The 25,659-nt window shown below is 39.9% G+C and overlaps 1 protein-coding gene across 1 annotated transcript in view; it reads left to right on the forward strand.

The window, feature by feature from the left end:
* Positions 1–25,659, forward strand: part of gpr158a (G protein-coupled receptor 158a) — a 146,103-nt gene that overhangs the window by 55,754 nt on the left and 64,690 nt on the right. The window contains exons 3-5 of the mRNA XM_052113439.1: positions 1,817–1,919; positions 10,955–11,184; positions 16,211–16,279. Of these exons, the coding sequence (XP_051969399.1) occupies positions 1,817–1,919; positions 10,955–11,184; positions 16,211–16,279 (402 nt within the window). The remainder of the gene's footprint in view (positions 1–1,816; positions 1,920–10,954; positions 11,185–16,210; positions 16,280–25,659) is intronic.

Here is a 25,659-nt window from a genome sequence, read left to right on the forward strand (position 1 = left end):
CAGCCAGCCGCTTCAGGGGAGAAATTTAGATAGGAGAACATATGAGCAGTCCGTAGGGAGCTCTTTGACATGTATACAGTGCCGTAGCAGCCAGTTTGTTAATGGAGCATACAAAGAAAGACAGAGTAAAAAGATAACACAATGTGGTAGCAGTCAATACTGCAAAAACAAATTAGCTGCTGTGGCAGCTTCTCTTGAATAATGAGATTGTTTGGATGGAAGAGCTGTTCTGATGAAGGCGAATGCTTTGCAGTGAAGCTGCTTTCGATGAGCTGAGTCACTGCCTGGGTCTATTCTTGGGCAATAGGCAGGGCCGAATGCCGGAAGACTTGATGCCATGTAGAGGTAAGGACCTGTTTATATATGCTTACTTTAGCAATGTGATTGGTCAGATTAAATTACCTTGCTCCTCCCGAACCTTGTTTAGAAAACTCAATGTGACCTGAAATCGTGAAACACTCTTATATTAAATTTGCCAGTGAGGCACTGTTTAATTAAGCATTCACATTTTAAGGGTTTTTGGTTTTACTAACAGCGCAGCTCTTCAAAACATGTTCTGCTGCTTTGATTTGACAGAGCCATTAAACACCCATCTGGACATAGCAACCCCTTTGAAAGAACTTTTGAGATGAGTCCAAATGAAAAGGTTTTACTCTGACAGCTCTTTTCCCTGTAATGCTCTCTAGCTGTTCTCCTGACTTTAAACCTTGATCACATAGAAGCATATGAGACAGAAATATAGCCTCTACTCTCTAAAGATGGATTTATGTAAGTGTCCTACAATGCTGTGTTTCATTAAGGCTGATGTTGCTGCTGTTCTGCTGATATATGAAGGCTTTGGTTCTCTATACCTTGTTAAGTGTGTTCTGGAGTGGATCGGTATTGAGTTGGGGTCAACATCTCTGCTGTGGGGCCTGGACTGCCATCGTGAAACACTCAGTCCTGGAATATGGATTATGATTATTCTCTCCCGCTAATGACCTATTGTTTTATTAAGAATAACCTTGAGATACGGAATTAATTTCCTCTTTGAATTCAGCAAATGAGCCTGTCTTTAATTCAGATTTTAATTAAGTCCTGGCACATGCAAAGGGATCTGTGCCAAACCTATCCCTGGATATCTTGTTTGAATATTACATATAAGAGGACTGTTTAAATCAGTGCTAGAAAATCCATACTGCTCGTAAATCGAAACTGCTGACAGCAGCAACAAAACTTGCTGTTGCATCTCAGTCTACCCTGTGACTCTTCTCTGTTAGTAGAAAGTTAGTCTATTCTCTTTATTAACACAGAAAAGACTGTGTAGATCCCATCAATAAGATGCAAGAGCTGTGAGTTTTAAAACCTAGTAAGCTTCCTGGCTCCCTTCTGCCTATATTGGCATCACTGAACCTAATTGTCATGGAGCTTTGTAAGTGACCAATTTGAAACACAACATGGGCAACAACTCTGTAAAGCATTCAAAAGGTGCTTCACACAACTGAACGTAAAGTGTTAAGAAAACTCATCTCACAATTGAGTCCAGTAAAGTTTACACTGATAAACTGATCTAAACAACCTATAATAAAACATCAAAAACTTGTTTAAATCTCCAAAGAATTGTACTCTATAGCAATTCAAAAACTATATACAGTGTGGGTGGGGGGGGGGGACTGAACCTAAAAACTATTGAAGAACCTTAATGTTTAAGAGTATACTGACATCATGTATGGATATATGGATTTTTGGCCCCATGTGGCTCTTTTTACAGGTTTACTGTATTTACTGTCATGAAGGTACAGCTTTGATGTATTCATATTCTCTCTTTTTTCTGCAGTGTTTGCCAATCTCTGGTTATGGATTTGTGCTGGACAAGTACAGATGCCACTGCAAAAGTGGCTTTTACCATCCGAGCAGAGTTGCAGTCAACGGCTTTAAAAGTAAGTACTAATTTAATCTGTTATGGATCAGTGTATGTGCACTGTTTTAAAGAAAACAAGAAATTCATTGGTGTTCTTGTAATCATAAAACCGTATTTGGCAGAAATCTGATGGTCATTTTCTGAAAATCCGCATTATAGTTTATGTAGCAGGTACTTTTTGGTATAGCATAGCTTAGCATAGAATTTAATAGAATACCATATTGAATAGAATAATATACTGTCTTAGAGCAGAGCATAGTATAGTATAACATAGCATAACATAGTATATTATAGTATAGGATAAACTATTATACGCATTAACTTAGAAACTAAGTAAATTCTATTCATGTAAAAATGAATGCTCTAGTTTACAAGTAAATATTATTAATGATTATGTGTTATCTTTACAATGCACCATCTAGTATCAGTTCTAAAGTAAAAAAACTTCATATTTATTCACTAATTTGAGTACATTTTACAGGTGAATAAAATAAGTAAATGTTACTTTTCGAAGCAGTGTTTTTGAATATTAATTATTTAAATAATGAGCTGGGCGGGGTTGAGCGGCATCTGGGTAGAGGGAGAACGGGAAGATAAGTGATGGATGACTTTCAACTGTGTACCTCACTGGTCTCACATTCCAGTGAGGGGTGGCAGGAGTACTTAATGAGAAGAGACGGTGGCAGATGGTAGAGAGAGAGACAGGAAGCTGTTTGTGTTGGTCTGCATGTCAGATGTGTCAGTGCTGAAAAGCAGCGCATATGTTGAATGTATAGCTGAAAGTCTTATTTTGGAATGCTGAAAAGTCTTCGACAATAAATGTCTATGTGTTTTGTCAAGCTGGTTCCAGCTTCCCCCTTATTTTTTTAATTGTTACACTGCTGCTGAAACCCAGGAAGGAGTAAAGATGTGCCATCCACGGATTTCTTGCCGCTGACAGAGGATCGTGACGAAGAGGGAGTGTTCGATCCGGTGGTGCTAGAGCACCGCGTCAACTGGCAACCAAAAGGAACAGCTGAGGGGTCCACTGCCATTGCCCGGCGTCATGAGCAGGACAGCGGGCTGAGAACCGGTCAATGGAGTATCTTGGACCAGCAAGCTCCTCTCTCTCCTTTCTCTGCTTTCTCTCTCCCTCTCTCAATTCCCACCACCTCCTCCCTTTTTCCTATATTTCGCCCTGTTCCCACTCCCAGGCACGTGCGGAGGATGGATTTGGAGACCATCCTGACCCGCTGAGGCTCTTTCCCTAGAAATGTGGGGGAGTAGGTCACAGGCCGGAGAAATTCCTGACCTGAGTTTGGCGATGGGGGTATGTGGTGAGCAGGTCGGGGCTGAGCGGCATCTGGGCAAAGCGAGACCGGTAGATAAGTGGCGAATGACTTTCACCTCCATGCCCACCAGTCTCGCATTCCAGTGAGGGGCGGCAGGAGTACTTAAGGAGAATAGACAGTGGCAGATGGGAGAGAGAGACAAAACAATCTGTTTGTGTTGGTCTGCATGTCAGAAGCGCTGGTGTTGAAAAGCAGTGCATATATTGAATGTAAGGCTAAAAAGTCTTATTGTGGAATGCTGAAAAGTCTTCGACAATAAATGTCTATGTGCTTTGTCAAGCTGGTCCCAGCTTCCTCCTTACCTTTTCAGTTGTTACACTGGTGCCGAAACCCAGGAAGGAGAAAAGATGCGCCATCCAAGGAGTCCTCGCAGCTGACTGAGGATCGTGAAGCAGAGGGAGTGTTCTATATGGTGGCATTGGAGCACCGCGTCAACTGGCAACCGAAAGGAACAGCTGAGGGGTCCACTGCCATCGGCCGGCATCATGGACAGGAGCAGGACAGCAGACAGAGTCAACTGAGTATCTGGGACCGGCAAGCTTCTCTCTCTGCTCTCTCTGCTTTCTCTCTCCCTCTCTCTATTCCAACAACCTCCTCACTTTCTCCTCACTTTCGCCCTGTTCCCACTCCCAGGCACGCAAGCGGGAATGGATCTGGAGACCATTCTGACCTGCTGATTCTCTCTCCCTAGAATTGGGTGGAGTAGATCACAGGCCGGAGAAATTCCTGACCTGACTTTTGTGATGGGGGTATGTGGTGAGCAGGTTGGGGATGAGCAGCATCTGGGCAGAGCGAGACTGGGAAGATAAGTGGCTAATGACTTTCACCTGCATGCCACACCAGTCTCGCATTCCAGTGAGGGGCGGCGGGAGTACTTAATGAGAAGAGACAGTGGCAGATGGGAGAGAGAGACACAGGAAATTGTTTGTGTGGGTCTGCATGTCAGAATCGTGGGTGCTGAAATCCAGCTGAAAAGTCTTATTGAGGAACGCTGAAAAATTTATATCTCATTCATTGTTTCATTGTTTTTGTTGTTACGTTTTGTAACTTCTTGTTGTGTGAATTATGAAGTTAATTTTCTACTCAAAATTACCAGTTCATGATAAAAAAAAATTCTGTTTTGCTCCAAAAAGGCATGAACGGAGATGAAAAAGGGAATGGGGTGGTGCCAAAGGAACTAAATAATCAAAACAAACAATCTGGCTAGTGATAGGTTATAAGTTATACTTCTGAACTAACTATTACCAGTACAAAGATAAAAGAATAAACAAAAGTTTCTTCATCATCAACAAAGAAGCCTTCTTAAACTATGCTAACTAATCAAAAACAAAACTTACAGAGGGTGGACTCGTCCCTGACCTAATATGTCCAAACATAAATAAAGACTAAATGTAGCACAATGTATTTCACGTGACATGACTTACCGGCCCTCTTTTCAGAATACATGCTGTAAAATGTAATTTGTAATGTATTCCGTTAGATTACTCAAGGTCAGTAACGTATTCTGAATACTTTGGATTAATTCTTCAGCATTTTTTTCACTTGTTTTGACTATAAAAACTCTGTCAGTACAGTAAGACAAAATACACATGTTAAAAATACATTCTCTGAAAAACATAAATATCTTACGCAGTGTTGTTTCTAAAACAAGATAAATCAAACTGATCTTGTTATAAGGATTTTTAGATATTTTTACAGGAAAACAATACAAAAATTATTATCAAGAATATGATTTTTGCCCTAATATCTAAAGGAAATTATGATCCAACATGAATTTTCTTGATAAATAAACATGATCGTGTCTTTTATTGTGGCGTGGTCTACGCTGATTGTGGTGGGGTGGGGGTTGGGTAGCGATGATGTCATTTGGGCAACCAATGATGGATGTCTAAGAAGGTGATAGTGTGAGAAAGGAAGAGAAAACATACAGACAAATTCTCCCCCAGTATACATACATGTAACTCCCCTACCCTTAAGTACAAACATATTGCTTGTTACAAATTAGGCATAAAACAAAAAAGACAATACACAGTAAGTATTGTTCGAATAACCATAAACCAAACACAATAACTAAGCTCTGGAAAGATCATCTGCAAAAACATAGACAAATGCATAAGGCGTTGATTGTGATTGTACATGCATGACAGAAAAACTATCAGATTATGTTCGTTTTACACGGTTATAGTAAACTAATCGAACCAAGGTAAACTTCAAAGGAATGAAGAGCCAGTTTGAAAGCCAAAGTTTCCTTCTCAATAGTGGAATAATTTACCTGGTATTTACTGAACTTTTTAGAAAAGTAACAGATGGGATGATCAATTCCAGCATCGTCTTCTTGTAGGAGCACTGCAACGGCGTCTACAGCATGGGCATCCACCTCCAACTTAAAAGGTTTAACAAAGTTTGGCACGGCCAAGCCACGTGTACTACACAATAAGGCTTTACTACTCACTAATGTTTTTTTGGCAGTCCTCAGTTCACATGAACAGTTTCGCTGGACTAAGGAAGTTAGTAAAAGAATGGACAACTGTGGAGAAATTCTTACACAAACTACGGTATTAGCCAGCCATACCCAGAAACCGCCGTAGCTCACGCCATGTGGCGGGCACAGGAAATTCTGTTATGGCAGTAACCTTTGCTTCGACATGTTTAACTTGTCCTTGCCCTAACTCTTTACCCAGTTAGATCACATTAGCTTGACCAAACTCACATTTAGCGGTTAACAAAGGTTCATCTTGCCTCAGTGGCCAGTCCTTGGCTAGAAGAAGCTGCAAAATGGACCAGACTTTATCTTGTCAACAGTCTTGCTATGCTAGACCATGTCCAAATTGGCCTAAAGCAGCAAATAGTGTTTGAAATTGAAATGGGTTTGTGATTGTGTTGAGAGTCAAAGTGTATAATGTGATATACAGTAAGATCAGAGCTATGTTCCTTCTACACTGTGCTGATGTAGAAAGAGGTAGAGAGAACAGACAGACATCACCACAGGTTCTCCATCTGTGATAGCGCCTCTCTGGCTCTCCTCCAGTGACCTCTCATAAGTGTGTTCCAGGGAGAACTTTGCTGTATTCAGTGTATTTCTCCTGTATCTGCTTCACTGAGCAATTATCCCTTCAGCTGATTGTATTTCCTTTAATGTTGACCCCTTTTGGCCTAAGTCTTATCTAATTAAATGAATGTTAGGTTAGGGCTGTCTGTCTATCTATCTATATATCTGCCTGTCTGTCTTTATGTCTGTCTATCTACCATTCTGAATACTTAAGCAACACTCTAACAATGATCCAAAACACCTTAGCACCTTGCATCTTGAAAATTAATACATATATTTTGTGAAAGTATGTAAAATAAGGTTAAACAAAGTAAATACCATCCATGAAAAGTTGCGAGATGAAACTGAGTCAAACGACTGGTGCATCAAAGTGATGGCCAGATGGTGTGTACACACCCATACACCCCAGCCAGCGCAACAGAGTGAGCTGCCTGCTGATGAGACCACCATTGACTGGAGGGGGAGGGCTGGACAGCTTTAAATGTCATGGATTTACTGTAATTTTTCAGGAATGTTTTCACTTTATGTTGCCATGTTCCTTATGCATGCTAATATCATGCAAGTGATTGAAAATAAATGCAGGGTTGGTTGTAAGTGTCAGTCATGTGATATTTACTGCAGTGATGTTATCATTGTTAGGAATGAGGCAGCGTGGAGAGAGGATCTAAATGCAGGCTTCTTTATTTATTAAACAAAGGAAAAACCCTCGATGGGGAAACAAACATAAACTAAGAACTCAGGCAGGGAAACAGAGATTACGCTTGACAACATTCAACGAATGACCAGGAGTGAAAAAAAAGCAGGGCTTAAATAACCAGGGAGTGATGACTGAATTAGACACAGGTGAGAACAAAGAACAAAATGGCAGTGGTGATGGCAGGTGGATTCTGGGACATGTAGTACATTTAACAATGACAAGTGAAACCCAGGGCAGACAACAAGGGAATCGTGGCATAGCCCCCCCTCAAAGGAGCGGCTTCCAGACGCTCCTCAGAGAAAAAAAAAAACAAATGAAAAAAAAAAAAATGGGGGGGGGAGCAAACAGACAGACCAGAGGAGCACAAGGGGCAAACAGACAGACCAAGGGACTACAAGGGGAAAACAGGCAGTCCAAGAAGGCACAGGGAGCAGACAGGCAGACCAAGGACAGGTTTGGGGAACCTAGGAGGAGGCCACTGGACAGGGACTGGGTCAGGGGGCCTGGGAAGGGGCCACAGGGCAAGGACAGGTTCAGGAGGCCGAACCGTGGGAGGTGGAGCCATTGCAGGCAGAGGCGTGGAAGTAGGTGCCGTAGGAGGCTCTAGAGGCGGAGAACTGGAAGGCTCTGGAAGCGGAGCCAATGGAGGTGGCACCGTAGGATGCTCTAGAGGCGGAGCCAATGGAGGTGGCACCGTAGGACGCTCCAGAAGCGAAGCCCTGGAAGGCTCGAGAGGCGGAGCCGTGAAAGACTCGAGAGGCGGAGCCGCAGGAGGCTCTGGGGGCGGAGCTCTGGAAAGCTCGGAAGGTGGAGCTCTGGGAAGCTCGGGGGGTACAGGCGCTGGCTCACTGACATCGGAGGCTACAGGCATTGGCTGGTTGGCCGTGGTTAGCGGAGGCTGGAGAGCAGAGGCCTTCCTCCTCCTCCTCCTCCTCCTCCATCCGCCCGGAGGAGGAGAAGTTAGCAGCGCTGGTTCATTGACCACGGCAGGCGTGGGGGTTGGCTCACTCACCGTGGCTGGCGAGGAAAGCCCAGAGGCGGGAGCTGGGATCTGGAGAGGTGGTTCCCCGGCAGCAAACTCCTCCAAGAGGAGTCCCACGTACTCCCGCCAGGTGCAGTCTCCGGGAGTTCCCACCACCGGTGTTTGGGAACACCGAACCGGTACGCAACCTTCAGAGTGTGGTCATCCCAGCCGGTGCAACTGGCCATGTTGGTGAAAAAACAGGAGAACTCCCGGACAGTCAAGTCCGCCTGTGTCAGCTCCATGAGGAACCCTGCTAGATCCATAGTTGGTCGTTCGTTCTGTAACGAATGAGGCAGCGAGGAGAGAGGATCTAAATGCAGGCTTCTTTAGTTATTAAACAAACACAAAGGAAAAACCCTCAATGGGGAAACAAACATAAACTAAGAACTCAGGCAGGGAAACACAGATCAGGCTTGACAACATTCAACGAACGACAAGAAGTGAACAAAAAGCAGGGCTTAAATAACCAGGGAGTGATGACTGAATTAGACACAGGTGAGAACAATGAACAAAATGGCAGTGGTGATGGCAGGTGGATTCTGGGAAGTGTAGTACATTTAACAATGACAAGTGAAACCCAGGGCAGACAACAAGGGAATCGTGACAATCATGAACAACATTTAAAACAGAAATATTTTGTAAACTGTAAAATAAAAGGTAACATAATTGGAAAAGTTAAAATATTTTTCTCATGACTCTCTCATTACTATATTTCAAATGAATTAAGGTAGAAAAGAAATGACAATGAGTTATTTTATTTTTATGTTTCATCACACTGTATTTAATACATTTGATCTATATAAAAGCTTTGCTCTCCTTAAAATACTAAAACGTAACAGACTATAACACTACAAAATAAATAAATACATTTTTTCTAAAATATGTAAAAATATGTAAAAATATCTAAATATTCTCAAAACGATTTGACAATGAGGTTAGAAAAACTCTATTCATTATTTAAGCTGGCGTCACACTAGCAGACTCAGAACAGCATGATTTGGGTGGGGGGTGTCACACTTAGTGACTGTTGTTGCTGATATTTCCCTCCTAGTCGATGAGCCTGTCACGCTTTCTGGTTAAAAATGGAGGGAAGTTGTTAAACTTATGGCAATTTTCCACTGCACGTTACGGTTCGACTTGCCTCAACTCGACTCCCTTTACTTTTCTGAGCTTGCATTTCCACTGCAGTTTAGTGCCACCTCAACGTGGATGAGATTTTAGGCTGATCGTCATAGTTGCGCCACCTCTACTGCCGTGACATCATCTTATACATGACACAGACTGACCAAAACAATAACATGACTGCTAGCTGTTAGCTACTAGCTCTAATGTGCTGCATAAAACAGTTGTTGCATGGTGATTTTACACAAGTGTAACAGTTAAATTGTCCTGGTTGTTTTATAAGCTTTCCAGTAGCTGGTCAACTAAATAAAGTGAAGCTTTCAAGTAGAGTATAGAGTTAACATAACAAAATATACCATCCTCCATCGTGGATCAACACCAGTCCAGGCACTCTCCCTCCCATTGTTCGCTGGTTTAGATAGCATCTATTTGGTCGAACCACTTCCACTTTTCCTTGATGGTTATGTAGTCACTTTTAATTTTTTGTAACTTTTCCCTATTTTGGTAGGTCTGGTGGTAGCTGTGTGTGGAGACACTTCCTGAGAGACTTTTTCGTTTCGCTCATCCGTCTGCACCTTGTTTATTGGCCACGGCTTGGTTTTGAGCATAGCCATTTTATTTTTTCACAATTTGAAAGTCACGTGATCAAATTATACTGTTATTGCTGTTGCTAACTTTAAAACTAGCGGGTTGATGTCACGTGTTGGAAATCCAGTGATGCTGGTAGTGACCAATCAGTGATCTGCAGGATTTTTACGTCACATTTAGTATCGGCTCGCTTGGAACCTCGACCGAGGTGGTACTAAAAAAGGTAGAAGGTATCAGGTACTATCCATAGTGGAAAACCCCCCAAATTATTTATATTGTCAAGCTAGTTCTCGCCTCCTCCTTTCCATTAACCCCTTTACACCGGTGCCGAAACGGAGGAAGGATGCGCCATAGTAGAGTCCTCAGCACTACCATCCACCCCAACAGAGCAGCCGCGACCATCTGCCGGGGGACAGAGGAACCTGGCCACCTGAGAGTGGATGAACGGCCGCTGGCCGTGAGGGGAGAAGGGGCTCCTAGCCGACCTCCAGAAGCAGTCAGGGCCACCCGCTAAATGCAGTGGGTTGTGACGACCGCCAACCTCGAGTGGGGTGGGGCTCCTGCTCCAGGCGGTCGGCCAGGAGAACCGCTTCTGTTCCCTGAGAATGCTGCGGTGCATTCTGTCCACCAGGGGCCGGAGGACTGCCTCCGATCTGCGCGGGGAGGCACGGTTGTCATCCATTAGAGGGTGGAGGAGTGGCCGAGGACCAAGGTACGCGTATCGGAGAACCGGTGAGTAAGTGATTTTCTCTCTATCCTCTCTCTCTCCAACTGCCTCTCCGCATGTTTTTTGTGGGGGTACTTCTCTGTTACAGTGAGTACCCTATGTTTTAATTATTATTGTTGTTTCCCTACCCCTGTCCCCTCCCAGATTCAGGAAAGTGGGGATGACGGGGCCGGAAGGGCAGAAAAGTTTCTTGTCTACACTGAAACATCTGAAATATTTTAAATCCCTTTATTGCACAGGTGAAAAATCTGCATTCCATGTTCGGTCTAAAACACAATTGTCATTGTGTTACTTGTGTTACACTACAACACGAAGACAGTGTTTTCAAATGCATCCACTTATCCATTAAAGAATAGCTCTGTTTCTGTTAGTGTGGACGTGGCATACCAGTCACAGAGTAAAAAGAAAAGAAACTAAATTAAAAGGACAACTGGAAAATAAAATACAAATACAAACTAAATGGAAAATTTTAAGCAATAATAACCGAGATAAATATTTTTCTTTTGTATTTTTCAGGGAAAGTAGGTAGGAAGGGCACTGAAGGGTTGACAGATCACAGGGATATTCCAGAAAGTTCTGGCCAGTGTCTTCCCTGCCAGGAGGGTTGCACTTTCTGCAAGGACGACACGCCCTGTGTGACCCGGGGCGACAGCACCCTGCGTGTGGCTGTGCTCTCGTTCCAGGGCTTGTGCATGCTGGTGGACTTCATCAGTATGGTGCTTCTGTATCACTTCCGCAGGAACAAGGTGAGTGCGTGCTGCCGGAGGGAGCTCATTAACAAGGCAACTGTTTCCATGAAGCACATCCTGTTCTTATTGACACCAGGGTGTTCTCATGCTGAGACACATTACAATTAGTCACTCGTACTCTGAGCATAGCTTACCTATTAGGTGACATTTTATATCCTGTGACATTAGAAAATAGAAGTTTCAGAGACGTTTTTAGATACTGTCATGCAATAGAGTTGTAATCTAATATGTGTATATTAGGCATACTAGTTTAGTTCCAGTCCAGTTAATGCTGTGATACTAGAAGAAATATGTGACTTATTTAAACAAAAGCATAGGTGGCGTGCCTAGGAGATAGCATCTGGTACATTTAAAGATTATCTGAGTTAAATAGGAAGACATCTGGAGGATGTGATACAATTAAACCTGATTAAAGACACTCTGTTCCAAAACCTAGTGAGCTGCATCACTGTCTACTGCTTACATAGACAACAACCTTGTAAGGAAACATTCAAGCCAAGATGGCAACATCATACATGGCTAATTTGAAACACGTTGAATAGGCAGCAACTGCAAGTCATATCCTCATGCAAAATGCACTGTTGACTCGACTCACTATTGATTTTAGTAGAGTTTGGCATTAGCTAAATCAATGCTAATGACACAGTACTCTTAAGAGCGCAGAACACACAAATATAGGTAAAATAGTAAGTAGATTTGAACTATTTGCAAGCAATATTGTCAGTATTTAATCAAATGTAAGTACACTGCCTGGCCCAAAAAAAAGTTGCACACGCTAATAAATCATTGGACTACCTTTAGCTTTGATTACGGCACACATTCGTCATGGCATTGTTTGACAATCTTATGCAACATCACAACATTTATTTCCATCCAGAGTTACATTCAGTTTTGCCTGAGATCTTGTATTGATGACGGGAGAGTCTTCTCCAGCACATCCCGAAGACTTTCAATGGGGTTAAGTTCAGGACTCTGTGGTGGCCAATGCATGTGTGAAAATGATTCCTCATGCTCTCTGAACCATTCTTTCACAATTTGACCCTGATGAATCTTGGCATTCACAGAGAATGATGGTAGTATTGTCTCATATACATGTCTGTTCATGAACTGATTAAAGGTGCACTCATTAAACAAGTTTAACTCCTAAAGACATGAATTGTAATTTTGCAATATGTATAGGAAATCATCAACACTCACATTAAAATAAAGACTTAACCTTATAAAAGCTCATTTATTCTAGGGTTGTATGACATCACTGAGAATTTTTTTTTCTCCACAATTACTCCCTTTGTGTTAAGAAAAAGAAAGAAAGTCATATCAGGTTAGAACACTGATTTGTTTTGTTTTTTAAATCAGTAATGTAAACCCTGTTCTTGACGGATGTTAGTCATACAGGTTGAAGTTGAAGCTTAACATTGACCTGCTCTTTGTGGATGTCAGTTAATTGCACACTTTATACTCCATATTGTTTCTTTGTTAACTGGATTCATTAAAGGTTTTTCTCAGTCTGGAAGAATCTAAGGATAAGTGGATAGATTGTGGGCGCCAGACAGTAATTTACGTATCACAACCGCACCACTGATGTGTAAAAAGAGCATTTGAGAAGTGTGTAGAATGCCCTACTTCCTCGATTTGAGTAGACATGTAGTCTGTAGTGTGAGTTATAGTGGACTGGTTTCGCAGTGACTTGCAGTGAGAGCGGTTCATTAATCCCTGCAGCGAGACGCCGTTTAGTCTGTCAATATGTAGGGCACTCAGTTTTGATAGTGCCAACATTTTAATTTGGATGCACGCTCATTCTGGGCACTGTCTGAAAGCAATCCATAACTGCTGGAGAAGTCTAAATAAAAGCAACAGAGTTAGGATTAGATATTTTGTTCTTTTTCAGCTCACACTGTCAAGCACTTTCTATTGGCTGTTCGACATCAGAAAGCAGTTGACAGCTCACCTTTTGCCTACCAATTGAATTCCATTTTCAGTTTCAAATGAGATGCACTTGAGTCAACAACTCCACCAAAACATACAAGCCGTAGTGTTAAACAGAAAAATGCACCTTAGTTCATGTCAATTAAACACCCTCTACATACAGTCCTTAATATGTTTTAGAAGAATTGTAAATTCATCTAAACTATGAAATAACACAAATTAAATAGTGACCATAACATTACAAGCATGTGTGTCGATTAAAATATGTAATCCCGATTAATCGTGTGATTTTTAGTAGTTCATTGCGATTAATCACAGGTTTTGAAAGTGCTGAAATTTGACTCTAGAGACACTTCTTTTCCTGTCAAAAATGCATTTAGTGCCTCCTGCTGATGCTTCACTCCAGTGAGCCATGTGGCTGTGGCTTAAGTTACTGCGCGTGATAGTCGACAACATGCTAACTGGCCGCAGCGGTTTGTCATCAGCACCGTGTACTGTATCGTGTGTTTGTCTTTAAGGGGATAATTAAGACTTGAATAAGAGGTTATTAAATTCCACCTCACAAAGGCTGCAAGGTGCAATTGTTTTTGTCACATCTGGGTCTGTTTTGTAAGAGGTCCTTTCTCCATCACTTGATCATTAACTCATAATTGCTGTTTGTTTGTGGTGTGTGCGTCAGTGTTATGTCCCAAGACACATAATATAGGTTTCTCCCTATTCCAACCAGTGTTCCAAACTCACAGGGAGTGGAAAGTAATGTCAGAATCTAATATTAAGTTGGTGAATCCATTTATCACATCAAAAAATACATAAAAAAATCGAATGGATTACGCAGCATGGACCATTTATCCGCAACGTTAATGGACAATGTCCTGTGATCATCAGGATAGCATAAAGCCATTTTTTTTTCTTGCTGTCTGGTTTACATCACGCAGTGCAGAGCAATTTGAACAGCGCTTCGTGATCTGTTTCAGGTCCCCTCAGAATTTTCTAATTCAAAACTCAATTGGCAGTCAGGCTTCCCCACATGGCTAACCGTTTACCTGATTAAAGTTTTATAAATGTAAAAAGTTGCTTCTTTAAAGTTGGTAAAGAACATTCCGAAGCACAAATTCCTTGGAGTTGTTCTGTGGTCGATAGCCATGAATTCATCTTGTGCTGTCAGTATGTATATAAACAGAACAGCTGTGTTCTGTGTTCGGTTCGTGCGTGTCGCTAAAGTTCGCTGAACACGTTAAAAAGCACTCAAGATTTACTTCAGTTGCACTAATATATGCCGTAATTTCAAGTATGTTTGGCCATTACAAGTGTCTAAAAAATCTAAAGTAACCCTTTGGCACCAGGGTTTTGTTTGGATGTTTGGACGGAGCACAGATCTTGTCAAAGCTGTTGTCAACAGAAACAGCACACACACACTTCCTTCTGTTTTTCCCCCATCAAAATAAAGGCTTGAGACCGTAAAGCATTGCCGCTTGCTAACGTATTACAGAAATATATGACTATTGTTTATTCCAATAATAATAATAATACATTATTTTTAAAGAGAACTTAAGTGTTCCCTTATATTGGAAGTAAAGCATGTGCAAAACATGACTTCATTTTGGTTAAAATAATTAATTCACTGGTTTGTAGTTTTAAGGCCTTGTGATGAGAGCTGCTAATGTAATTTTTTATTTTATTTTAGAATTTATATTTAAGCAGTGGCAACAGTTTTGTTTTTTCCCCAAATAGTGCAGCCCTGCAATTTAATAAAAAAATCTCAAAGGGCAGAATTATCATGATTAGTAATCGTGATAAATATTTTAAGCAAACTATATATTGAGGTTAAAAACACAAAATTGTAATTTATAAAAATTTTGCTTTATTTTTGTGTATTGTAAAACAATGAGATCTTTATAATGAACGAGCCGGTTGCATATACTGTAAATAAAATATACTATATACCGGTTCCCAGTTTAAATATATCTTATAAGAAATATTTTTCTGTATTTTAAAAGCTCTGTATTTTTTTGTTGTGGTGGATATAATATATATAAGTAAATGTAACCAAATATTAACTCAGCACATGTTGCTTTAATTCAGTAAATAATCCTTTAGAAAAATTTGCTACAATGTAAATATTAATTTTACGGTTACTTTACCACAAAAAAAAAAGACATGACAAGACAAAACAAGAAACAATGCGAAGACGGACATTTTGGAAATGATATTACAAGTTCTTCTACTTCTAGAAGAGCTTGGAAACGTTCACCAGGAGGCAGTAGATATCTAGTGCATTGCATACATGGGTTATTCAGCTACGTATTCATAATACTTATATAGATAATGTAGAGACCTTAGAAATCATGAATCCAATGATACTCTAGGCTTTATAGGGTAGAAAACTAGATCTGTGTTGACCTCAACTGTTATCTCAAAATGCTTGAAAATTGTTCTTGTAGATGTAAAATAATTATAATAATCTTATGGGGAGGATACACTTAAACCCCCACACAAGCTCCTGATGTATTAGCCTGAGACCCAGACCCTGTCAAATCTTATAAACACCCCTGCTGTCCGCTCTCCTTTACACTCTCGTCTGACTCATCCATTTAAAATCCAATCATTTTAATGTAGTTTTGTTAAGAAATTCACTTTATATTTGTCTCCCAAAAATTATTTCATGCATTTAGGCATAAGCCTTTTAGATGAAAAGACATATGAAAAACATAAATTCAGTCAAGTGTGTCCATATTTAAAAAGTGTTGTGCAGATTGTTGAATTTCATCCATTTTCATATTTATAAGTACATTGGGAAATGTATGCACAGTGTGGGAGTATATTGAAGTGCACTGATTTGAGACTCAAAGTTAATCAAGTTCTGAATGTTATTCTGAAACCGAGAGGGTTTATTCCAGGCCAAAGCGTCTGCTTGTAGAGAATAAGGGTGAATCTACCCCTGTGAATGCATTAAAATAGTCCAAGGAGAATGCATTTGTGCAACCTAAGGGATAAGTTATGCATTTGTCATAGATGGATAGTTTTCACTGACCCATTTATAGCAAGATAATAATTTAAAGAGAACTGTTCCAATGCAGTGTTGTTTCATGTGTTTCAGAGTATCAGAGCGTCAGGACTCATTCTGTTGGAGGCGATAATGTTTGGAGCTCTGCTACTTTACTTTCCGGTAAGTCTTTGAACGCAGACATTTTATTATGTACTTTATTACTTTAGGGGTGTAAAATTAATAGCTCTTTGGTGACTAATATTATTAGACTGGTTCTACAATGTAATGTGGACATTAAAAGGAGAATTACTTTTTAATTGCACTAATTTAAGTAGCAAAGGAATGTTCTGGGTTCAATTCAAGTTAAACTCTATGGACAGCATATGTGACTTCCTGTCAATTACCACATAAAATAATATCAGCTCATTCCTCAAAGGTAAAGACAAACAAAAAACTTCAATAATGTACTTAAAATGAAAGTAAATATGGCAAGGCATTGCAGGGGGTTAAACATGAACTGTATACAGTAGACTGTATAAACTTCATCATAGGTCTTAACGTGACATTAGTAAGAGAAAACTTATTGCTAATCTTGTCTGTGAAGCATTACACGGTGGCAAGAAAAAGTATGTGAACCCTTTGGAATTACGTGCATGTATATATAAATTTGTCTTGAAATCTGATTTGTTTGAAGTTACAATAATGAACAAATACAATCAGTTAAAAACACACACACACAAATTATTGTATTGTTCTTGTACATATGAATACATCATTCAAACATTCACAGTGTAGGTAGGAAAAAATATGTGAACCCCATAGGCTAAAGACATCAACAAAAGCTAATTCGAATTAAGAGTTGGCAAACCTGGCATCCAGTTAACGAAACAAGATTGGATGTGTGGTTTAGAGATACTATGACTTATAAAAAGCACTCACATTTTGAGTTTGCTGTTCAAGTCAAGTGGTTTTTATTGTATATAAAAACTTTTCACAAGATGCATCTGCTGACGTGAACCATGCTTTGTTAATAAGAGTTTTCAGAAGACCATGTTTTGTTGCTTTGCATGAAGCTGTAAAGGGTTAAAATGTTATCTCGAAGACCTTAGATATTCATCTGTCCACATTTAGATAAACTGTCTATAAATGGATATGATTTATCTCTGTGGCTACCCTCCCTAGAAGTGGCCGTCCAGCCAAGATCACTCAAAGGGCACACCACAGAATGCTCAATAGCTGCGTTTCCAATATTACTCCAAATGAGGTCATGCTAATGAGCCAAGGCCATTTGTGTTCCAGCTGTCACTTCCGGGGCTTTATTGTGCCTCCTCTGGGCTTTCTCTGGGCCAATGGCCTTTGGCCCTCTGATTACCCTTGGGCCAAACTAGGCCAGCCGAAGACTTAGGTGGGTTCAATGTCAGGTCAATATCCAGGTTGTGTATCCAGTGCAAAACGGTACAGTTTGGGGAAAAAAAAGCAGCTACAGTACAGATCCATTAAAATGGCCAAAGGACAAAGCTGTGCCCAAAGAAATGACTTTCCATGGTTCGGTAAACTTTCATAGACAGTGTGCTGGGACATCGTTAGTGGAGAGACCACTCAAGACACCATGGCAGTCACAGTCGGTGAGTTGTCAACGCTAACTTATCTTGCTGTTTACATTTGATATAGACTTGATATTTTAGATAATTAGATAAGATGATACCTCAGCTTGAGCTTCCCTGTTGCTTGTGAAATGGGCGGGGCGTGTGTGTGTATTAAAGACAGGTTTTTGGGCAACGCTGCGGAGTTATTAGCCCGATGGTGGGAATGCAGATTGATTTTGGTCTCGCAGCTCAAGGACCAAGGCTATTGACCCCGGCTGGCCAGTTGATAGCCCTGGCTCGCACTGGCCCGATAGTGGAAAAGGAACTGAGGTAAAAAAGAACCCAAGAGTTACAGCTAAAGATTTTGAGGAATCATTGGAACTGGTTATCATTGGTTCATCAGTCTACTATAGGGAAAACATAAACAGTCATGGTGTACATGGTAGGACACATGAAGGAAGCTGCTGATTTCCAACAAAAACATTGCTGCATGTCTGAAGTTTGCCAAAGACCACACTGACACTCCACAACGCTACTGGGAGAATGTTTTGTGGACTGATGAAATTAAGGTTGAATTGTTTGGCAAGAACATGAAGCACTACGTATGGCATAAAAAGAGCACTTCATACTAACATGAAATCATCATCCCGACAGTGAAGTACGGTGGAGGGAACATCATTATTTAGGGCTGCTTTGATGCTTCGGGGCCTAGATCACTTGCCATCTTCAAGGGAAAAATTAATTCCCAAGTTTATCGAGATATCCTACAGAATGTCAGGGGGGCTGTGCCAGCTGAAGCTCTGTAGAAGATAGCTGATGCAGCAGGATAATTAGCCTAAACATCAAAGTAAGTACACTACAGAATGTTTTAAAAAAATCTACCTTTTGGAGTGGCCCAGTCAGAGCCACTGTAAAAAAACATCCAGTGAGGGTCAGTTCTGTGGATGGAAATGCCTTGTTGATGAGAGAGGTCAACAGAGAATGGTCAGACTGGTTTGAACTGACAAAGTCTACAGTAACTCAGATAACCGCTCTGTACAATTGTGCTGAGAAGTATATCATATTCAGAATGTTATTCTGAGATGTGGGTTGGCGCTGTTTTGGTAGCGGGGACCTACACAATATTAGGCAGGTGGTTTTAATGTTGTGGCTGATTGGTGTATACACTGCGTGCACAATTATTAGGTAAATGGTATTCCTCAGGATTAATTTTATTGTTGAACAAACACAATAGTCTCAGTCAATCCAAAATGTTATTGAACCTCAAACCTGAATGTTTAACAAAGGAAACGTGAGTTTTGTCTTTCTCTGAGGAATATATTAGTGTGCACAATTATTAGGCAACTATTAGTGTGCACAACTAAATTACAAAAATTTATTCTCCCAGCTCAATTGTTTATTCTAAATTTTTTGAGTAATTGCCACAAATAAGTAACACAAAATGACAAATAAATAACATTTTTGGCCTTTCAAAAATATTCAGTGACCTATATAGCCACCCTTCTTATCAATAACTGCCATGAGCCTTCCATTCATGGAGTCTGTCAGTTTCTTGATCAGTTCATGTTCAACTTTCACTGAAGCAGCAACCACAGCCTCCCAAATGCTGTTCAAAGAGGTGTATTGTCTTCCCTCACTGTAAATCTCACATTTGGGAATGGCCCACAAGTTCTCAATTGGATTTAAGTCAGGTGAGGAAGGAGGCATCTTTGGGCATTTTTGTGGCCCTTGCTGGCTAGCCAAGCAGTGGAGTACTTAGATGCATGTGATGGAGCATTGTTCTGCATACAAACTATGGACATCTTGAATGCTGAGGACTTCTTCCTGTACCACTGCTTGAAGAAAGTACTTTCCAGAAACTGGCAGTAGGTTTGGGAGTTGAGTTTCAGGTCATCTTCAACTCAAAAAGATCCAACTACCTCATCCTTAATTATATCAGCCCATACCAGTACCCCTCCTCCACCTTGTTGGTGCCTTACTCGAAGTAGTGGTGCTCTGTGTCCATTAGTGATCCAGCCACTGACCCATCCATCTGGTCCATTTAAGAGTCACTCATTTCATCTGTCCATAAAACCTTTGAAACATCTGTCTTCATGTATTTCTTTGCCCAATCTTGACGCTTCAACTTGTGAATATATTCAATTGTGGTCGTGTTTCAGCCTTCTTGACCTTGTTCATGTCTCTGAGCACTTGACACCTTGTACTTCTGGACACTCCAGGTAGGTTGCAGTTCTGAAATATGGTGGCACTGGAGGATAATGTGTTCCTGGTAGCTTCACATTTAATTCTTCTCAAGACTTTTGCAGTTAATTTGCGCCTTTTCTTCGATTTGTTTGCACCCCAGTTGACTATTCGCAACAAAATGTTTGATTTTACGGTGGTAGCTTAGCTATTTCATGAGTGTTGCATCCATCTATAAGGCATTTTAAAATCTTTTTTGGCCAATTTAACCCAAGGTCACTTTCGCCACACCCTCCCTCCCTACACAAATACATATCACCTGAAAATGATTGAATTCAATAAGTTTATATGGTTTGGAGTTGGACATTTTGCATGGAAATAATGATAAGATCTCACATAAGAATACTCACTTGCCTAATAATTGTTGACGCGATGTATACTGTACTTGAAGCTAATTCCAAAGGGTTCATATACTTATTCTTGTCACTCTATCTAACTTAATACTTCCAAGGATACCAGAAAGGGGCTATTTACCCAGAGAAAAATACATAGAGCGTTGCATGGTATGTATTGAAGCTAAATATGGACTTAAAGTTTCAACTTAGATATCAATTGTACTTATAAAGGATTTACAGTACAATAAAGTCAATATAGTATTTAGATACAGTGTAAGTGTCTATATAGTATTGTTTTAGACCAGTGTGGTTGTGTGCTTTATTTAGTAGAAGCTCTTTGTCTCACAGTAATTGCAGTTTCGTGACATTCACAGGAAGCTGTGGGCTTGCCTTAACAGAGTAGGTTAAATGTAATTAAAGTGAACTGATTTAGAGGCTTGTAATTAAAGCAATTAGCACATGTAAAGTCCTGAAAAGTAATAATCTTTCAGATGATGCCGGATTGATGGCGGAGGATCATTTTGTCCATCTACTCTGTCTATGTGTGACCATAATTCTCTGTTCATTTCTTTTGTCCTATACAAAATAGGGAAGTGCAAAACTGTTTTTCAAATTGACTAGTCGGTGGGTTGTCTGAATGGCTGCTCTATGCTTTAGGATAATACCAGACACTAAACAGAATGAACAAAACTCAAAGATGTGACAAAACATAACCCTTGTTGCACACAACAAATGTGCCTGTTGTCATGTTGTACTTTAACACACTATCAAGGTGAATGCAAAAAACATAATGTTAATTTATAGAGAAATGCTCCAACACTGTTTACATTGGCTGCATCTGAAACTGGGGAAATGCTGCCTCGAGAGGCTGTATATGGAGGTAGGAAGGGATCAAGGCACGTCCGAATCCAACATTCTGGTCACATCCGGTCTACGGAGCAACCTTCATCTAAACTATTTTTGAAAGCAGCATAGATGTATCCTTCACTGCCTATGAAATCCCACAATCCTGTGCATTTTGTTTGACACAAAACAGCCCTTTTGTGTATAAATCAAAATTTTATTAACTTTTTCCCATTTTTGATTCCATTTCTAGCAAGCAAGTAGTACTGTAGTTATTAAATATACACTTGGTTATAGCCAAAACTCCCTTTATTTTGTTATAGATTATTTGACCATTGTGGTTCAGTTAGACTTAGGGTGTTAGACTGAGGGTGTTTTGGGCCCTGGAGAAGTTTTGACATGCTTTGACATTTGTGCTTTTTTCAGTTGCTTAAAAACATATTAATGGCTAAAGTCTGATAACACTGTATTCAGCACAAACTGGGCTACAATAATATGTACATGCATGTAGAGGTTTGTATTTTTGAGAAAATAACTTTATGCGTGGTTTTTGAAAAAGCAAAAATTTTAAGTCACTGAAATAAGGTCATATAACAGATTGTCCACAAGACTTTTGAGAACTGGCTCTTGTAGCCTAGAGTTTTTGCTAAAAAATTATGTGAAAACCATCCTGATCACTCATTCAAACAAAACAATATAGTCATTTAACTTTTGTAAGACACTTTTAGTGTTGAAAGGTAATATGCGAGGAGGTGTGAACTATCATGAATATTGATTGTTATTCACACATGAGAGACAAAGACCCCTCCCCTGGACCTGTCAATGAGGGATAGAGAATGAATGTGAGGATACTTAAATTATCAAAATCAAGTTTTAAGTTAAAGGAATCTGACTATACATTTTCTTTACATAAAGACTTTACTTAATTTTAGACCTACACTACTGTTAAAAGAAGTCTCTTCTGCTCACCAAGACTGCATTTATTTGATCCAAAATACAGTAAAACATTGAAATTGTGAACTCTTTTTACAATTTAAAAGAACCGGTTTCTATTTTAAATATATTGTAAAATGCAATTTGTGATCAAATCTGAATTTTCAGCATCATTACTGCAGTCTTCAGTGTCACATGATCCTTCAGAAATCATTATAATATGCTTATTTTCTAATATGGGCAAATTTAAAGTGCATTTTACTAATTTAACCCTATCACATATTTGCAAGCACAAGCTTTGTTGATGATAATGAGGCATTATAAACACTATTTAAAATATAATCTAAACATCCATATAATTTTATATCATATTACATATCATATTTATATTATATAGCATATAATTTAAATACGTGCTTTAGCCGAAACAGCATTTAAATGTAACTAAAACTTGCTTATTAGGAGTCATATTTCAAATTACAATACCCTGAATCCTGGCTGGCATTCTGGAAACAGTCCCACAAGTAACATATGTATGTTTATATAAAATAGCATGTCAACTAATGAAAACTCAATGACTTACTTGTCTGAAATTGTTGCCCACTCTTCTTCTGAGGAAAATGTTAAATCTTCCATAATATCCTGGAGCTTTCTCTGTGTATCATTACAAACACGCAGAAAAGTTGAGTTGTGTTTACATTAAACCTCACAGTCGGGGGCGTGTACATTTGCATTGATCATCTCAGCACATTAGCGTATGAATGGCACGCTCTGCTGGTGGGTGGGATCACATTACAGATAATGAAATAGACCGGTAAAAACTGTACATCGCTTTGTTTCATACAGATTACATTGCAGCAGAATATTTGTTTTAAATTTGAATTGTTTTATTTAAATGTAGACATTTTAAGCTTTCTTTAGACATATGTTTCATGTTTGTGTGATAAGAATTCGTGAAGTTTCAGTGTTTCTGAAATATGCTCGGTTGTGGGGGTTTCAAGCTGCTATTCTGATTACCCTAAATATATTTTGTACAGTTTTTAAGGAAAATGGCATTTTACCCAAAAGGAGTTTTTAAAAAAAATTGTTTATGTATTTCTATTGTGCATTGTATGTATGTCTGTTGTGTATTGTATTTCTTATCAGACATAGGGGTATAATAGAAGCTGACTGGCAACCACTCATTCAGATATTTTCTTCAGAGCCGAGCAGTTGTGTTTCAGCAAAATGAATTCCTCCGCTGATCCATACACCTCTACAAAAGCTGTTAGATTTACAACGCATTAGAGCGCCTTCTCCCCCTCTTGCACCAGTTGAGTGCAGAGAACGCCCCTGGGCGCTTCAGAAGCCTAAAAGAGTATATTCTTCCTCTAAAAGAGTATATTTCCCTTCTAGAAGAGTGACACTCACGGAGAGCATCTTTTTAAAGAGTGTGTATATTTCCTGGTTGCAATCGTTACCTCTCTGCTTCCCACAGCCACGATTGCTGCCTCATGTGCTTGGGTGCTGCCCAAGCGGGGACAGCATTCGTGGATGGGTCATGTTCTCAATGTGAGACCATGATTATGGCAACATTGCATTCATGACTTTCCTCAGAGGAAAAGCCACCGCAGCGGCTCCCTGCCGCAGTCCTTCTACCTACGGTTTTAAGGCCACGTCAGTTAGCACTGGGAGCGATTTAGGGATTTCAATGTGAGCCGCGCCGTCGGGTAGCCCCCCATGAACCTCCCATTCCCCAGCACGCTCGTTTGCCCCAGTGAGTTCTGCGATGGGACCGCCGGCTCGTCTCAGGCGAGTTCGCAATCTCATTCGCAAAAGATTGCGAAGTGGATGAGCTTTCGATTGCAGCATCGGAGAGTGGACTGGTTCAGTCTGATATGCAGCTGACGGCCATGCTTGCCTAGGCTACTGCGAGTGACGGGCTAGAGTGGAACCCTTCGCCCCGCCCTAAACCCTCGCGGGTTGATGATTGGTTCCTGGCCCCGCTTACGCATTGTGCCTTTCCCCTCCCCCGAAGTGAAGACGTGTGCCTTTTACCCCCAGTCGTGTTCACAAAGTCGTTGACACTGGATGCCCTTCCTCCCTAGCCCTGTGGAGTTTACGGAGAAACTTGCTGCCAGCCCAGTCAAAAAAAACTAAATATTTATCTACTGAATTCCATCTGGCGAAGCGGGAATATGATCGTGGTCGAGTGAAAACTAGAGTGAACATCAGCAGGGCATTTGATTCCTGGAGGAACCTTTGTTCGGTTTTGGGGATCAAAACTGACCCTGAATTGGCATTCTTCTTATTGGACAGGTGAGCTTACATAACTGCAAAGCATGTGAAATATAGTGCCATAAGGACTGATCTGTGTCATTTTAGATAACTTGATCTTTCCTGCTAACGCTGATGAATTGCAAGCTACCTTGCTTCATAACTTTCAAACAATCTTCTCTTTATACTAAAAGTCAGGATAATGTCAATGTAATTATTCAGCAAGTTAAACTACAATAACACATGAAATGAATGCTAGACAATGTTCAAGATAATGCAAAAAGCTCCATTGATTAATGTAACATAAATCAGTACTGAATTGTGTCAACATATTTATAATTTACAGTCTGTTTAATATATAGCTACTGTCATTATCCACCAAATTTAGCTAACAGCTATTGATAAAGCTGACTAACTAGCTAATGCAGACACAGGCTATCGTATAAATGCAGTCAATGCAAATAAAAGTGATTACTTCAAACTACAGTCTCACATAGTCAGACCTACAGTATATCCACACATTGTTTTAGTCCTATTCCAGCACTGGAGAATCAAATATAATATACAGTCTCAAAGTTTGTAGTAAAACAATCATAACTGTGTAATTTTAATTATGGTACCTCATCTGTTAGCATGATGGCGGTGAATCACGTTCAGTCTCTTTGTACGTTACATCATTGTTTTGGTTGATGCTCACATTCCTGTCGCTGTCACGAGCAACATGTAGATGGCTGCAGTTCACTTAACGGCCACAGGTGTCATTAATAACAAGGGTCTCTGAATTTAACTTGCTGCACCTTTAAGAATTTTAAGACTAATTCTAGGTTTCTTTTTATCCCATATATATATATATATATATATATATATATATATATATATATAATTTATAAAAAGTTTATTCCATTGTCTAAAAACACTTTTTGATATACTAAATGGTAGATTTTGAAAAAGGAAAATAAACTTAGGGACAATTTTTATCTTTATACTCTCTATTCGTTTTGTAATCAACAGTAGCCTATATTTATCTGTAATAGTTTTGAATGATTTATAAAGTTTTCAATTCAATATAAAAGCTTTTATATTTAAAAATGAACAAGGCTGTTCTTGTTGTGGGCCTATATAAATTCACTTATACCAGCTGTTTTATATTTTTTTATCACATTAAGAATTTGTTTGCAGCAGTCCTCTTGAGCTCTCGTAGCAGCCGTTGTTTCTTCTTGTTGTGTAAATGTCTTTAATTACTTCATAATTTTACAGTTATATCTTGTACTGTGTTTTAAGTCTTCATGTTTTCATGCTGAACTCTTGAGCAGTGTAAATGCATTTTATTTATTTGATATATTTTTTAAAACAGTGTCTTTTGTAG

Source organism: Xyrauchen texanus, chromosome 41 (assembly GCF_025860055.1).
Source record: "Xyrauchen texanus isolate HMW12.3.18 chromosome 41, RBS_HiC_50CHRs, whole genome shotgun sequence".
NCBI lineage: Eukaryota > Metazoa > Chordata > Actinopteri > Cypriniformes > Catostomidae > Xyrauchen > Xyrauchen texanus.